The 18,162-nt window shown below is 24.3% G+C and overlaps 1 protein-coding gene across 1 annotated transcript in view; it reads right to left on the reverse strand.

Annotated features, from left to right (window-relative positions):
* The window catches only part of LOC100198092 (ATP-dependent zinc metalloprotease YME1L1), a 52,520-nt gene that overhangs the window by 3,940 nt on the left and 30,418 nt on the right, over positions 1-18,162 (reverse strand). The window contains exons 8-11 of the mRNA XM_065809182.1: positions 17,630-17,692; positions 17,439-17,551; positions 789-833; positions 51-161 (exon numbers count right to left, since the gene is read on the reverse strand). Coding sequence (XP_065665254.1) covers positions 51-161; positions 789-833; positions 17,439-17,551; positions 17,630-17,692 — 332 coding nt within the window. The remainder of the gene's footprint in view (positions 1-50; positions 162-788; positions 834-17,438; positions 17,552-17,629; positions 17,693-18,162) is intronic.

Here is an 18,162-nt window from a genome sequence, read left to right on the forward strand (position 1 = left end):
AATACTATATCTATAAGTATTCCAATACATTGAAATAATTTAGCTGTTACCCATCATAATTTTATCTTTTGCCCATTCAATATGTTCCATAGTTATTTCTTCACAACCTTGCGCTGCTGCACGTAAAGCTGCTTGATTTACTAAGTTGTTTAAATCAGCACCTTAAAAAATGAAACACTAATTTATTTAATTAATGAAAACTCAAATGAGAAATGGTACAAAATGTATTGTAAACAATCTTTCAAACATCCAGCTTAAAAATTTGTATGTTATATAAACATAAGCTTTTTTATACTATTTGAATAGTCGTATAAAATCTTTTATTTATATAACATTGTATAATTATTTATGTAGTTAAAAGTTTTTAAGTAGTTCAAAAATTTGTTTATAAAAAAAGATTTTTTTTATAAAAGTTTTTTACAAAAAAATATTTAAACTTAATCAAAAACTAATTATTTTTAATTTGACTATTTTTATGAATCAACCTTGTTATCCTCGTCTATCAGTATATTAATAAGGTATATAATTGTATATATATATAAAATAATAATAGTTTGACAAACTGACCTTTTGATTTTTTTTGACTTAAAGTTCACACAATTCAATGGTAGGCTACTATTATATACTTTAAATCGCTTTTTGCATAACACTGTGAACCTATATATCTCCCTTTTGTAATGTGCACCAATTAAAACTAATTGCACCAATTAAAACTAAGTAAAATGTATTTTTCTCCTGATGGAAACTTTTTTTAACTAAACAATGACCCAAAGCAAAATAAAATAAACCTGAAAACCCTGGAGATCCTCTTGCTAGCACCTCAGAGTCAATATCTAAAAAACAAAAATGTTGTTGCACTAGATTAACAGTATATATATATATATATATATATATATATATATATATATATATATATATATATATATATAAATATATATAAATATATATATATGGGAAATTCTATTTTTAACTTAAGTTACACGCGCAACACCTTTATCAAATATTTGCCTATTTAAACTGTAAATTAAACTTTTAGCTATTTTGTATTTTGAAAGCTCTTAATCTAAAGAATAAAATTGGTTACAAAATTTTGACCCAAAAGAGGGTGAACTTATTACTAGAAATTCCACTTATGATTCACAGAAAACAAGGTAAAAAATTGCTTCACTTTTTATGTCAGATTTCTGCGAATCAATTATGTGGTTTGTTAGAAACTTTCACAAGATGTTGAGAGTTCTATACCAATTTAAAAAATAAATAAAAATTTATCAGAGGTGACCGGCTAAGGAATACAAACTGGTTTTTTGATACTATATATTAAACTTACGTTACATCACTTAAGTTACCGAGTGATTATTATCGTGGATTTTTTATATCTACTATTAAGAGTTAGAGTTACGTAACAAAAGAATTGCTAAAGTATTGAAATCATTCATTAAAAATAATTATCAAATGAAATATAAAAATGCTGGTGGCACTCTTCCTGAGTGATTTTTTATAGCATTTATGAAAGTTATCTAATCGAAAACAGTTTTTCCGCAAGACCAAAAGCAACTTTAAAAAACTATTTTAGTATTACAACTTTTTAAATACTTATTTGAGTCATTTAAAGAAAATCTATGGTTTGTCAAAGTTTTTACATACACTTCTTACATTTATGCGTATTGCCTAATTTTCATTAGGTTGAATTTTAAAATGCTGCAAAGTATTTACATTTAAATCTTTTAAATTATTTTTAACATAAAAACTGCTATCATAGTTTAGGAGGGAGGGAGGGGGGGGGGTTAAGGTATATGTGATCGTTTGTGATAGTAGGGAAGGGATTAAGAATTGATAAATATAGGGTGACCCCTCTTAATTGTATTTACAAATGATATATTTTATTAAAACAAAAATAAAAAATGTTTTAACTGATTTTTTTCATACTTTATATTATATTAGCAAATAAATCTATTTTTTTTTAATGTCTAAATAAAAATATTTATATAATTCTTAATTTTATATATGTATATTTATGTCAACCAAAATAAGATTACATAAACAAATAAAAAAAAAAAAATATAAATAATTTTAATTTACATTAAAAAACAAAAGATTTTTTTTCTAAATTCTCCTAATATAAAAAGTTTCAGTTAGAACCTTGTCAAACTAACATGACAAAATAAGAATTACTCAATGACGTAATTCATTTTGTTAACAAAAAACCACCAGAACTTTATTAAATGCATGTAGTTTTAACTTACGGTACACAAATTTAAAATAAAAATGTGCTTTAACTAAGCATCGTTATTCAAAACTTTAAATGTAAAAATGCAACATTTAATATTCTTTTGTATATTATTAAAAAACTTTTATAACTAAATGTTAGAAAAAATAAAACTTTATTATATGTTTGTTAACTTACATTACATGAAAATTGCTAAAGTTCTTTCGTTATTACTTGAAATATATATATTTTATAAGTATAAAATCTGACTTTTAACAATTTGAACATGTTAGCTCCATTTTCACGCTAAATTAATTCCGATTATGCAAATAAATTCATGGTTAAAATAAAATTTTACAATAATTTTTTATTAAGCGACAATGAGAAAATCTTGGTACATACTCTCACCTGCCAGAGGGAGGGGATTTTTAATTTTTTAGTTGCCCTTTCCCTTCCCTGAGCTTATTATTTAAAAAAAAAATGAAACAGTTTCATAATTTTTTAGCTTTAAGAAATTTTTCTTTCCTCAAATAAGTTAAATGAAAATAAACTATTATGTCAAAAACTTATAACATAAGTCTCTCCATCATAGATAAAAATTTATAAAACCAACAAGAACAAGTTCCAATGTGATGGCAAAATAGTAAATTTATCAGTGCACTGCACGAAAAAACTTGTTTAGTGCAGTACTAGCAGTGACACGTTGAGTTTGAACATATATATATATCAGGTTGTAAACTAGCCCTATTAGGTCCTGTCAAACGCGGTATTCCCAAATGCTCATATAATTAAATACTGGTAGCACCAATGAAAGAGTGAAATATATATTCAAAAGAATATTCTTAAAATGAAAGCGACAATAGTATATTAAGATTAAAAATAAATCAAATATACAATTCTAAATAATAAATTAATACACACTGATTAAAAAAATATATAAAAATATATAATTCTTAATATATCTTTGATAATCAGAGTTAAATTTGCTGTGTCATTGTGAAACCAATTTAATTTAATTTCATTTTCAATAAATTTTATAGACAGTGCTTTTTTTGGCGCTCCAATCAATTTATGTAGCACTGAAATAGAGTAGAAGAGGAAGGAAGATAAGAAAAGAACCCCTCACCATTCCTGGAACACATTTTAAATTAGGGGGAGGAGGGGGATTAGAAAATATTTTGACAAATTCCCAATTTTGTCAAAACGCTGTATCAAATTTATTTTTGGTTAACACTGTGTGTGTGTGTATATATATATATATATATATATATATATATATATATATATATATATATATATATATATATATATATATATATATATATATATATATATATATATATAACGTCTGTTCACAAAAAATCCGGAATGAAAAATTGTTCTTAATTGAATACAAAATTAATTGATTTTAGACAAAAATTTTAACTAAAATGAGTGACTGGACATTGTTAACTATTTTATAACCGAAAGTGGTCCTAAATCAGCGGCTTTTCGAACTTTAGTTTTGACTGAATCCATTAGGTTGAAAAAGTAGTCTGGATCAAACTCTTTCAACTTTAATCGAATTCTATTCTTAAGGTGGTCAAGATTTTTCGCAGTAAATCCATTTCCATAAACTTTTGCTTTTAAATGTGCCCAAAAATTTTCAATTGGCCTTAACTGCGGTACATTTGGAGGGTTATTTTTAGCGTCGACAAAGTTAATACCTAAAGTGTTGTAAGTTTCTAATGTGTGTTTTGCATAATGACATCTTGCTCCGTCAGGCCAAAATAAAATTTTCATGTTTTGATGCTTGGAATTTATAAATGGAAGAAGTCTTTTTGTAATACATTCTTTAGAATAAGTTTTTGCATCCAGTGCACAGTTTTTTACAGCAAAATAAGGCGATGAATGACCAAAACGACTGATTGCAATCCAAACGAGAACTTTCTCGTCAAACTTTTTTTTGAAGTTGAATTTAATGTTAGGATCAGTTTGAGAACTATTCTTTGTATAGTAGCCAGAGTTTTGTGAACAATTTGCACCATTTACACAGAAATAAGATTCATTGTCCATGATGATTTCAAACTCATTTGATGGCTAGAAAAAAGTTTTTGAAAGTTTTAATAAGTTTTTCTTTTGTTTAATTTCTTGCTTTTCTGTTGTTTTTGGTGCATTTTTTCTTTTGGTATACTTTAGTCCATGCATACTTAATAATCTATTTACGTATGAAACGCTTATCTTATATTTTAGTGCCAATTTTCTTTGCGAAATCCCGATTCTCTCTTCTGCTCTTGCAATCATGGACTCTCTCTTTTCTGGTGTAATTTTAAAAGGTTTTCTGCCGCAACCGATTTTTCTATTCATTGGCAAATTATTTTCAGACCTTTTAATTATGTCATAAATAGTAGATTTAGCGATTCCCATTTTCTTAAAATGATCCACTGTAAATTTCTTTCCACTGTTTATGTTTTGTTTATAAAAATTTCCAATCACATTTCTAACATCGTTCTCTTTTAGATGCTCCATGTTTATTTGAATTAATTATTTAAACTCAGTTTTGCCACAAAATGAAACTGTTGTTGTTGACCGATTAAATTTAAAAATTTCGAATTGAAAATTCGAACTTTAGAACAATTTGTGTACATTTGAAATCAGTCCGGATTTTTTGCGAACAGACGTTATATATATATATATATATATATATATATATATATATATATATATATATATATATAAATTAGTAAAAAACACTTATCTAACTTTTATCTTTTATCTTTTATTTAGAATTATAAAAGGCCACAACTACTCGTTAATTAATAAAAATGAACATATAAAAGAAAAAAAACACTGATTATTGCAATTGTAAAAAAAAAATAGATTGCCCTCTAAATGGAAAATGCCTTTCGAAAAATGTAATTTACAAGTGCATTGTTTCCTCACAAAACAACCCTGATAAACAATATATTGGCTTAACCGAGGGGGAATGGAAAAAACGTTATGCCAACCACAAACAATCGTTTAAACACAAAAAATATTCAAAAGAGACTATACTGTCAAAATATATTTGGGATTTAAAAGAAAAAAATAAAAATTTTAATTTACAATGGTCTATTCTAAAATCTGCCCCTGCCTATAATAACATTTCTAAAAAATGTATGCTATGTTTGCAAGAAAAATTTGAAATAATTACTCATTTAAATCAAGAAAATTTATTAAATAAAAAATCTGAATTAATTTCTAAATGTAGGCATGAAAATAAATACCTCTTAAAAAATTATAAAAACAAATGACCAAATTAAACTATCCCCATTCCAAAGAAAATTATTTCATAATTACTTTCTGTAACTTCCCGTTAACAAAAAAAATATAGTAATTAAAAACTTTTTATAATAATTTATAACTTCCTGTAAAATATTTTTTTCTATAAATTGAATTTTTTTTGAGATTTAGTAACTCTTCCTGATGATCCAGCAATGGTGAAACTTCAAGTCGAAGATAAAAGTTAGATGAGTGTTTTTTACTAATTTATTATTGCTCTGTTCTTTAAGAACATTGAGCACTCTATTTGTAAAATACACTAACATAATTTATATATATATATATATATATATATATATATATATATATATATATATATATATATATATATATATATATATATATATATATATATATATATATATATATATATATATATATGGGCAATTCCACGTAAAAGAGGAAAAAAAAAATTCATGGCGACATAATAACTTCATTAAATTTATTTTCCAAATATTTAAGAATACTTTCAAGAAAAATTAAAAAAAAAAAAATCATTTAATCATACTATTACATACTGTTAAAGTTGTAATGGTTATATGAGCATTTTTTGACATTTATATAGTCATGTTGTGAAGCGTTGAAAAAAGTTTCAGTGCTGTTTTTTTAAATAAATATTACTTCTAAGTTTGACTAAAAGGCAAAATTAAACATCATGCATAATATTTTTTATAAAAACATTATGCATAATATTTTCTATAAAAATGAACTCTAACTAGGTCTATAAGAAGAGCATATTAATGAAAACAAGACAATACAACCATCGCAAAAAAAAGTTGAAAAGCTTTTTCTATGCTTTGTATCAAACTTTCTAAAACTACAACCATAAAAGTAAAGATACTCATACATATTTTATCATCGTTTCAAAAAAAAAACAACATTAAAGTACTTTAGATTACTATTTCAACATGTTACTAAGTACGTTACGACCATCACGATATGTTTGTTTTTCCATAACGGTTTCTTAACTTAAAAAAAAAAAGTTTAAGCGCAAATAATTGAACTTATTTCAAACGATTTACGTCATTTAAACCAAGTTATAATATAAATCAATTTTGTTTATTGTTTAATTTGCAGTTTGTTTCATTTTATTACTAATCTTGTTTAAGTTTTTTTTGAAACCATGAGTAATTAATTTCAAAAAATTGATGTAAAGAATTTTTTTTTTGAAACCATGAGTAACTAATTTCAAAAAATTGATGTAAAGAATTTTTTTTTTAGAAACCATGAGTAACTAATTTCAAAAAATTGATGTAAAGAATTTTTTTTTTAGAAACCATGAGTAACTAATTTCAAAAAATTGATGTAAAGAATTTTTTTTTTAGAAACCATGAGTAACTAATTTCAAAAAATTGATGTAAAGAATTTTTTTTTTAGAAACCATGAGTAACTAATTTCAAAAAATTGATGTAAAGAATTTTTTTTTTAGAAACCATGAGTAACTAATTTCAAAAAATTGATGTAAAGAATTTTTTTTTTAGAAACCATGAGTAACTAATTTCAAAAAATTGATGTAAAGAATTTTTTTTTTAGAAACCATGAGTAACTAATTTCAAAAAATTGATGTAAAGAATTTTTTTTTTTGAAACCATGAGTAACTAATTTCAAAAAATTGATGTAAAGAATTTTTTTTTTAGAAACCATGAGTAACTAATTTCAAAAAATTGATGTAAAGAATTTTTTTTTTAGAAACCATGAGTAACTAATTTCAAAAAATTGATGTAAAGAATTTTTTTTTTAGAAACCATGAGTAACTAATTTCAAAAAATTGATGTAAAGAATTTTTTTTTTAGAAACCATGAGTAACTAATTTCAAAAAATTGATGTAAAGAATTTTTTTTTTAGAAACCATGAGTAACTAATTTCAAAAAATTGATGTAAAGAATTTTTTTTTTAGAAACCATGAGTAACTAATTTCAAAAAATTGTTTTAAAGAATTTTTTTTTTAGAAACCATTAGTAACTAATTTCAAAAAATTTATGTAAATAATTTTTTTTTTTGAAACCATGAGTAACTAATTTCAAAAAATTGATGTAAAGAATTTTTTTTTTAGAAACCATGAGTAACTAATTTCAAAAAATTGATGTAAAGAATTTTTTTTTTAGAAACAATTAGTAACTAATTTCAAAAAATTGTTGTAAAGAATTTTTTTTTTATAAACCATGAGTAACTAATTTCAAAAAATTGATGTAAAGAATTTTTTTTTTAGAAACCATGAGTAACTAATTTCAAAAAATTGATGTAAAGAATTTTTTTTTTAGAAACCATGAGTAACTAATTTCAAAAAATTGATGTAAAGAATTTTTTTTTTTGAAACCATGAGTAACTAATTTCAAAAAATTGATGTAAAGAATTTTTTTTTTTGAAACCATGAGTAACTAATTTCAAAAAATTGATGTAAAGAATTTATTTTTTTGAAACCAAGAGTAACTAATTTCAAAAAATTGATGTAAATAATTTTTTTTTTTGAAACCATGAGTAACTAATTTCAAAAAATTGATGTAAAGAATTTTTTTTTTGAAACCATGAGTAACTAATTTCAAAAAATTGAAGTAAAGAATTTTTTTTTTTGAAACCATGAGTAACTAATTTCAAAAAATTGATGTACTGAATTTTTTTTATTGAAACCATGAGTAACTAATTTCATAAAATTGATTTAAAGAATTTTTTTTTTTGAAACCATGAGGAACTAATTTCAAAAAATTGATGTAAAGAATTTTTTTTTTTGAAACCATGAGTAACTAATTTCAAAAAATTGATGTAAAGAATTTTTTTTTTTGTAAACATGAGTAACTAATTTCAAAAAATTGATGTAAAGAATTTTTTTTTTTGAAACCATGAGAAACTAATTTCAAAAAATTGATGTAAAGAATTTTTTTTTTTGAAACCATGAGTAACTAATTTCAAAAAATTGATGTAAAGAATTTTTTTTTTTTAAACCATGAGTAAATAATTTCAAAAAATTGATGTAAAGAATTTTTTTTTTTAAAACCATGAGTAACTAATTTCAAAAAATTGATGTAAAGAATTTTTTTTTTTGAAACCATGAGTAACTAATTTCAAAAAATTGATGTAAAGAATTTTTTTTTTAGAAACCATGAGTAACTAATTTCAAAAAATTGATGTAAAGAATTTTTTTTTTAGAAACCATGAGTAACTAATTTCAAAAAATTGATGTAAAGAATTTTTTTTTTAGAAACCATGAGTAACTAATTTCAAAAAATTGATGTAAAGAATTTTATTTTTAGAAACCATGAGTAACTAATTTCAAAAAATTGATGTAAAGAATTTTTTTTTTTGAAACCATGAGTAACTAATTTCAAAAAATTGATGTAAAGAATTTTTTTTTTAGAAACCATGAGTAACTAATTTCAAAAAATTGATGTAAATAATTTTTTTTTTATAAAACATGAGTAACTAATTTCAAAAAATTGATTTAAAGAATTTTTTTTTTTAGAAACCATGAGTAACTAATTTCAAAAAATTGATGTAAAGAATTTTTTTTTTAGAAACCATGAGTAACTAATTTCAAAAAATTGATGTAAAGAATTTTTTTTTTAGAAACCATGAGTAACTAATTTCAAAAAATTGATGTAAAGAATTTTTTTTTTTGAAACCATGAGTAACTAATTTCAAAAAATTGATGTAAAGAATTTTTTTTTTTGAAACCATGAGTAACTAATTTCAAAAAATTGATGTAAAGAATTTTTTTTTTTGAAACCATGTTTAAAAAATTTAAAAAAAATGAAGTTAATAATTTTTTTTTTTTAAAACATGAGTAACTAATTTCAAAAAATTTATTTAAATAAATTTTTTTTTGAAACCATGATTAACTAATTTCAAAAAATTGATGTAAAGAATTTTTTTTTTTGAAACCATGAGTAACTAATTTCAAAAAATTGATGTAAAGAATTTTTTTTTTTGAAACCATGAGTAACTAATTTCAAAAAATTGATGTAAAGAATTTTTTTTTTTGAAACCATGAGTAACTAATTTCAAAAAATTGATGTAAAGAATTTTTTTTTTTGTAAACATGAGTAACTAATTTCAAAAAATTGATGTAAAGAATTTTTTTTTTTGAAACCATGAGTAACTAATTTCAAAAAATTGATGTAAAGAATTTTTTTTTTTGAAACCATGAGAAACTAATTTCAAAAAATTGATGTAAAGAATTTTTTTTTTTGAAACCATGAGTAACTAATTTCAAAAAATTGATGTAAAGAATTTTTTTTTTTGAAACCATGAGTAACTAATTTCAAAAAATTGATGTAAAGAATTTTTTTTTTTAAAACCATGAGTAACTAATTTCAAAAAATTGATGTAAAGAATTTTTTTTTTTGAAACCATGAGTAACTAATTTCAAAAAATTGATGTAAAGAATTTTTTTTTTAGAAACCATGAGTAACTAATTTCAAAAAATTGATGTAAAGAATTTTTTTTTTAGAAACCATGAGTAACTAATTTCAAAAAATTGATGTAAAGAATTTTTTTTTTAGAAACCATGAGTAACTAATTTCAAAAAATTGATGTAAAGAATTTTATTTTTAGAAACCATGAGTAACTAATTTCAAAAAATTGATGTAAAGAATTTTTTTTTTAGAAACCATGAGTAACTAATTTCAAAAAATTGATGTAAAGAATTTTTTTTTTAGAAACCATGAGTAACTAATTTCAAAAAATTGATGTAAACAATATAAATTTCAGAAACCATGAGTAAATAATAACAAAAAATTTAAGTAAACAATTATTTATTTTGAAAACTTGTGTAAATAATTTAAAAAAAATGTTTTAAAGAATTTTTTTTTTAGACACCATGATTAAAAAATTTAAAAAAATTGATGTAAATAATTTTTTTTTTTGAAACCATGAGTAACTAATTTCAAAAAATTGATGTAAAGAATTTTTTTTTTTAGAAACCATGAGTAACTAATTTCAAAAAATTGATGTAAAGAATTTTTTTTTTAGAAACCATGAGTAACTAATTTCAAAAAATTGATGTAAAGAATTTTTTTTTTAGAAACCATGAGTAACTAATTTCAAAAAATTGATGTAAAGAATTTTTTTTTTAGAAACCATGAGTAACTAATTTCAAAAAATTGATGTAAAGAATTTTTTTTTTAGAAACCATGAGTAACTAATTTCAAAAAATTGATGTAAAGAATTTTTTTTTTTGAAACCATGAGTAACTAATTTCAAAAAATTGATGTAAAGAATTTTTTTTTTTGAAACCATGAGTAACTAATTTCAAAAAATTGATGTAAAGAATTTTTTTTTTTGAAACCATGAGTAACTAATTTCAAAAAATTGATGTAAAGAATTTTTTTTTTTGAAACCATGAGTAACTAATTTCAAAAAATTGATGTAAAGAATTTTTTTTTTTGAAACCATGAGTAACTAATTTCAAAAAATTGATGTAAAGAATTTTTTTTTTTGAAACCATGAGTAACTAATTTCAAAAAATTGATGTAAAGAATTTTTTTTTTTGAAACCATGAGTAACTAATTTCAAAAAATTGATGTAAAGAATTTATTTTTTTGAAAACATGAGTAACTAAATTCAAAAAATTGATGTAAAGAATAATTTTTTTTGAAAAAATGAGTAACAAAATTAAAAAAAAAGATGTAAAGAAATTTTTTTTATGAAACCATGAGTAACTAATTTCAAAAAATTGATGTAAAGAATTTTTTTTTTTGAAACCATGAGAAACTAATTTCAAAAAATTGATGTAAAGAATTTTTTTTTTTGAAACCATGAGTAACTAATTTCAAAAAATTGATGTAAAGAATTTTTTTTTTTGAAACCATGAGTAACTAATTTCAAAAAATTGATGTAAAGAATTTTTTTTTTTGAAACCATGAGTAACTAATTTCAAAAAATTGATGTAAAGAATTTTTTTTTTTGAAACCATGAGTAACTAATTTCAAAAAATTGATGTAAAGAATTTTTTTTTTTGAAACCATGAGTAACTAATTTCAAAAAATTGATGTAAAGAATTTTTTTTTTTGAAACCATGAGTAACTAATTTCAAAAAATTGATGTAAAGAATTTTTTTTTTTGAAACCATGAGTAACTAATTTCAAAAAATTGATGTAAAGAATTTTTTTTTTTGAAACCATGAGTAACTAATTTCAAAAAATTGATGTAAAGAATTTTTTTTTTTGAAACCATGAGTAACTAATTTCAAAAAATTGATGTAAAAAATTTTTTTTTTTGAAACCATGAGTAACTAATTTCAAAAAATTGATGTAAAGAATTTTTTTTTTTGAAACCATGAGTAACTAATTTCAAAAAATTGATGTAAAGAATTTTTTTTTTGAAACATGAGTAACTAATTTCAAAAAATTGATGTAAAGAATTTTTTTTTTTTGAAACCATGAGTAACTAATTTCAAAAAATTGATGTAAAGAATTTTTTTTTTTGAAACCATGAGTAACTAATTTCAAAAAATTGATGTAAAGAATTTTTTTTTTTGAAACCATGAGTAACTAATTTCAAAAAATTGATGTAAAGAATTTTTTTTTTTGAAACCATGAGTAACTAATTTCAAAAAATTGATGTAAAGAATTTTTTTTTTTGGAAATAAAAACTTTTAACAAAAACAAAAAGGCAATTTTTTAAAGATTAAACATTGTTTATTTGCCCTGCAACATTTTTGTTCAATCGATTTTGCATTTGATTTTTTATTTACAACATTTCGCAGGTTTTTAAAAAATATATAACAGAGCATATATCACAAACAGCAGCTGTTATATTTAATAACATATTTAAAATGACAAAATCAGATGCTGAAAGATCGAAAGCTTATAGAGCAAGAAACAGAAAAGCTTTGTTAGAAAAAGAAAGAAAGATAAGTTATCTAAAGAGGCAGTTATTGACACCAAGAAAAGAAAACAAACAAAAAAATCAAGCAAAGGTTCGCAACTAAAGGCTAAGAATAAAAAAAACAACTTGCCTTCAATACTAACGTCAGTCTAAATTCTACGCAAGACAATTCTTATAACTGCAAATCGTCAATGAGAAAGGCATTAAACAAGTATTTATTATATTAACATATATTTTTTAATATAATTGCTCACACATAATTTGGGTTCTTTTATATCAAATAACATTTTTAGGACAAAACAGGGTCTTCCTAAGTCTCCAAATAAAAGACAAACTATTGTAGAGCAGTTAGGTGCTGAATATGGCCTATGCACTACTAAAGAAACACAACGAGAAAAAGTAAAAGTATTTTATGAAAGAGAAGATATATCAGTTATGTCTCTTGGAAGAAAAGATTGTATGAAAATCGACAGAGAAAAAGTTCAAAAGCGCTACTTAGTTAATGAATTTAAAGGAGCTGCATCAACTGTATTGTGAGGAGAGTGCAAGCAAAACAATTAAATTGCGTAAGTTTTGTGAATTAAGGCCTACATACATTCTTACATGCAAAGATACACCACTTGAAACATGTGGTTGTATTTATCATAGTAATTTTACTCATTTGTGTGCTGCTTTGGCAAGCAAAATACCTTTTCCATTGTATTGCAATAAATAGTTAGAAAATTATGTATTGGGCAAGCCCCCAATGTACCAATGTTGGATAATGAAATGCTTATTGTTCTGTGATAGTAAACTATTAAAAGTTTCTTTGCCTGAAAACGGAGACATGGATACCTTAATCACCTATAGTTGGAGGATTAAAGAAGATCATTGCTGCGTACTCAGTCAACATAAAAAAAACATAAAAGGTATTTTTAGACATTTCTTTTTCTTTACTAGAGTTTACTGAGCATCATCTCACTAAAAAACACCAATCTGAGCAATACCACAGTCGAAAAGAAAATCTTGAACCAGGCCAAATTTTGATCACTTTGATTATTCACAAAACTATACATGTGGTTATCAGAATGCTGTTCAAGCTGCTTATTGGTCGCAGTCAACTATTACCTTGTTTACAGTTGTAATCTATCGTTACCAATTAGAGCCAAAATCAGTTGTAATAATATCCGACGATGATGATAAAACAAAACGTGCCACTACTACAAACTTAAGTGAAATATTTGACCTCTATTGCATTGATTATATAAAAAAAGTTATATTATGGAGTGATGGTTCATGCACACAATTCAAAAATAAATACATGGCTAAATTGATACAACATTGCTCTGTAAAATATCATTTTCAAAGTATAGAACAAAAAATGGAACTTTTTTGTTCTATACTTTGAGGTTCGCAACTAAAGGCTAAGAATAAAAAAAACAACTTGCCTTCAATACTAACGTCAGTCTAAATTCTACGCAAGACAATTCTTATAACTGCAAATCGTCAATGAGAAAGGCATTAAACAAGTATTTATTATATTAACATATATTTTTTAATATAATTGCTCACACATAATTTGGGTTCTTTTATATCAAATAACATTTTTAGGACAAAACAGGGTCTTCCTAAGTCTCCAAATAAAAGACAAACTATTGTAGAGCAGTTAGGTGCTGAATATGGCCTATGCACTACTAAAGAAACACAACGAGAAAAAGTAAAAGTATTTTATGAAAGAGAAGATATATCAGTTATGTCTCTTGGAAGAAAAGATTGTATGAAAATCGACAGAGAAAAAGTTCAAAAGCGCTACTTAGTTAATGAATTTAAAGGAGCTGCATCAACTGTATTGTGAGGAGAGTGCAAGCAAAACAATTAAATTGCGTAAGTTTTGTGAATTAAGGCCTACATACATTCTTACATGCAAAGATACACCACTTGAAACATGTGGTTGTATTTATCATAGTAATTTTACTCATTTGTGTGCTGCTTTGGCAAGCAAAATACCTTTTCCATTGTATTGCAATAAATAGTTAGAAAATTATGTATTGGGCAAGCCCCCAATGTACCAATGTTGGATAATGAAATGCTTATTGTTCTGTGATAGTAAACTATTAAAAGTTTCTTTGCCTGAAAACGGAGACATGGATACCTTAATCACCTATAGTTGGAGGATTAAAGAAGATCATTGCTGCGTACTCAGTCAACATAAAAAAAACATAAAAGGTATTTTTAGACATTTCTTTTTCTTTACTAGAGTTTACTGAGCATCATCTCACTAAAAAACACCAATCTGAGCAATACCACAGTCGAAAAGAAAATCTTGAACCAGGCCAAATTTTGATCACTTTGATTATTCACAAAACTATACATGTGGTTATCAGAATGCTGTTCAAGCTGCTTATTGGTCGCAGTCAACTATTACCTTGTTTACAGTTGTAATCTATCGTTACCAATTAGAGCCAAAATCAGTTGTAATAATATCCGACGATGATGATAAAACAAAACGTGCCACTACTACAAACTTAAGTGAAATATTTGACCTCTATTGCATTGATTATATAAAAAAAGTTATATTATGGAGTGATGGTTCATGCACACAATTCAAAAATAAATACATGGCTAAATTGATACAACATTGCTCTGTAAAATATCATTTTCAAAGTATAGAACAAAAAATGGAACTTTTTTGTTCTATACTTTGAGGTTCGCAACTAAAGGCTAAGAATAAAAAAAACAACTTGCCTTCAATACTAACGTCAGTCTAAATTCTACGCAAGACAATTCTTATAACTGCAAATCGTCAATGAGAAAGGCATTAAACAAGTATTTATTATATTAACATATATTTTTTAATATAATTGCTCACACATAATTTGGGTTCTTTTATATCAAATAACATTTTTAGGACAAAACAGGGTCTTCCTAAGTCTCCAAATAAAAGACAAACTATTGTAGAGCAGTTAGGTGCTGAATATGGCCTATGCACTACTAAAGAAACACAACGAGAAAAAGTAAAAGTATTTTATGAAAGAGAAGATATATCAGTTATGTCTCTTGGAAGAAAAGATTGTATGAAAATCGACAGAGAAAAAGTTCAAAAGCGCTACTTAGTTAATGAATTTAAAGGAGCTGCATCAACTGTATTGTGAGGAGAGTGCAAGCAAAACAATTAAATTGCGTAAGTTTTGTGAATTAAGGCCTACATACATTCTTACATGCAAAGATACACCACTTGAAACATGTGGTTGTATTTATCATAGTAATTTTACTCATTTGTGTGCTGCTTTGGCAAGCAAAATACCTTTTCCATTGTATTGCAATAAATAGTTAGAAAATTATGTATTGGGCAAGCCCCCAATGTACCAATGTTGGATAATGAAATGCTTATTGTTCTGTGATAGTAAACTATTAAAAGTTTCTTTGCCTGAAAACGGAGACATGGATACCTTAATCACCTATAGTTGGAGGATTAAAGAAGATCATTGCTGCGTACTCAGTCAACATAAAAAAAACATAAAAGGTATTTTTAGACATTTCTTTTTCTTTACTAGAGTTTACTGAGCATCATCTCACTAAAAAACACCAATCTGAGCAATACCACAGTCGAAAAGAAAATCTTGAACCAGGCCAAATTTTGATCACTTTGATTATTCACAAAACTATACATGTGGTTATCAGAATGCTGTTCAAGCTGCTTATTGGTCGCAGTCAACTATTACCTTGTTTACAGTTGTAATCTATCGTTACCAATTAGAGCCAAAATCAGTTGTAATAATATCCGACGATGATGATAAAACAAAACGTGCCACTACTACAAACTTAAGTGAAATATTTGACCTCTATTGCATTGATTATATAAAAAAAGTTATATTATGGAGTGATGGTTCATGCACACAATTCAAAAATAAATACATGGCTAAATTGATACAACATTGCTCTGTAAAATATCATTTTCAAAGTATAGAACAAAAAATGGAACTTTTTTGCTGCCTTTCACGGTAAAGGAGCAGTTGATGGAGTAGGAGGGTCATTAAAGCCATTTGTTTGGAACAGAGTAAAATCTTGTGAAGTTGTCGTCTTAAAATGCTAAAGACCTTCTCTTAGCATCAAATGGGTGCAAAACTTATGTTAGACTTATCAACACAGATGATATTAATCTAAGGTGGGCCTGAATAGCTGATAAAATAGAAGAAGCGAAAGCTGTTACAAATATTACCAAAATGCATTTCTGGCAAGTAAAAAATGGAAAGGTTTTGGTTTCAAAATTCTCTAATATTTTGTAATGGGGTTGCGGAAAAATTTTAAGATTTATATATTAGTAAAAAAAATTTACTTGTCTAAGATGTTTTTTCCTATATTGGATTCCTGTCTCTGCAAAACAGAGAGGCGTATGAAAGTACATACTCCTAGATATTGAGTTGTATTAAATAGAATTAATAAAACAAACAAAAAAAGCATAAATAGCCTTAAATGTTTGTTGCCTACTCCAAATAAAACAATTATTGTAGTTTATTAAATTATCATTTCAGTTTGATTGTAATACAAAAATAAATTAAATCATGTAACAAATTACTGTTACTCAAAACCATAAAAACTAATCTAGTTATGACACTATTTATAGTGCAAGTGTAATATGTTTCAAAGCTGAAGGTTGTGAGTTCGAATAACAGTCCCGTTAAATTTAAATTAAATTTTTTATTATTAAAAAAAATTTGTTTCAGTAAATGTTTATTTATATAGTAAATGTTTATTATTACAAGTTTTTTAATAACAAAATAAATAAATTATCTTTACTTAAGGCAGGTTGTAGAAAGGGTCAAATGTATGTACTTAGGGGACACTACCTCCTCTCACTATTATGCACACACCCTTTTATGTTTACAAACTAGGATCTTTAGTCAAAAAAATGAACATTTTTATAGATTAGTTGGCAAATTATGGACAACAACAACATTCCTTTTTTTTAATTAACTTTCTTTAAACAAAGTTGAAGGATATTTACCTTCCTCTTCCACCCCCCCCCCCTCACACACAACTGTAATTTGTAACTTAACTGTCATTTGTGTTGAAAAAAAAAAAATTATGGTAAATATTTTAGGTAAGCAAGTAATTTTCAGAAAAAAAATACCTTTTGCACATGGAACTTTCTTTAAATAAAGTTGAAGGATATTTTTTCTTCCTCTGACATCAGGCATTGCAACATGAACTTTGCTATCAAATCGACCAGGTCTTGTCAAAGCTCTAGAAGAAAAAAATATGGTCAAATAATTACTAAGAAAAAGATTAAAATTAATAAAAATATTTACTATATTTATTTACTTGTCAAGAATTTCTGGAAAGTTTGTTGCACCAATTACTATCACTCCTTCATTTTGAGTAAACCTAAAATATATTAAATATAAATATATATATAAAAAAAAAAATTAATTTAATATTTTTATTATAACTATAATCAAATAATAAAATATATTAAATATTTATTTAGCTGAATTTGAGTTTCAAATTAAAAACTTAAACTAATGTAGAGTGTTATTGTTTTATTTAAATAATAGTTAAATAAAAACTTCTATTATAGATGTAACTTATTTTTCGAATTTATATATATATATATATATATATATATATATATATATATATATATATATATATATATATATATATATATTATACTTGACAACAAGGGTTGTCAAGTATAATATATATATATCTAAATATATCAATCTAAACTCCCTTGAAATATTGCATGAATATTAATTCAAAAAAATAATTACATCCATTATAGAAGTTTTTATTTAGCTATATATTAAACTCTTTAATGATGTCTTTTAAAATTTAATAAAAGTTTTTATTAT

This window comes from Hydra vulgaris, chromosome 11 (genome assembly GCF_038396675.1).
Source record: "Hydra vulgaris chromosome 11, alternate assembly HydraT2T_AEP".
In the NCBI taxonomy this organism is placed as follows: domain Eukaryota; kingdom Metazoa; phylum Cnidaria; class Hydrozoa; order Anthoathecata; family Hydridae; genus Hydra; species Hydra vulgaris.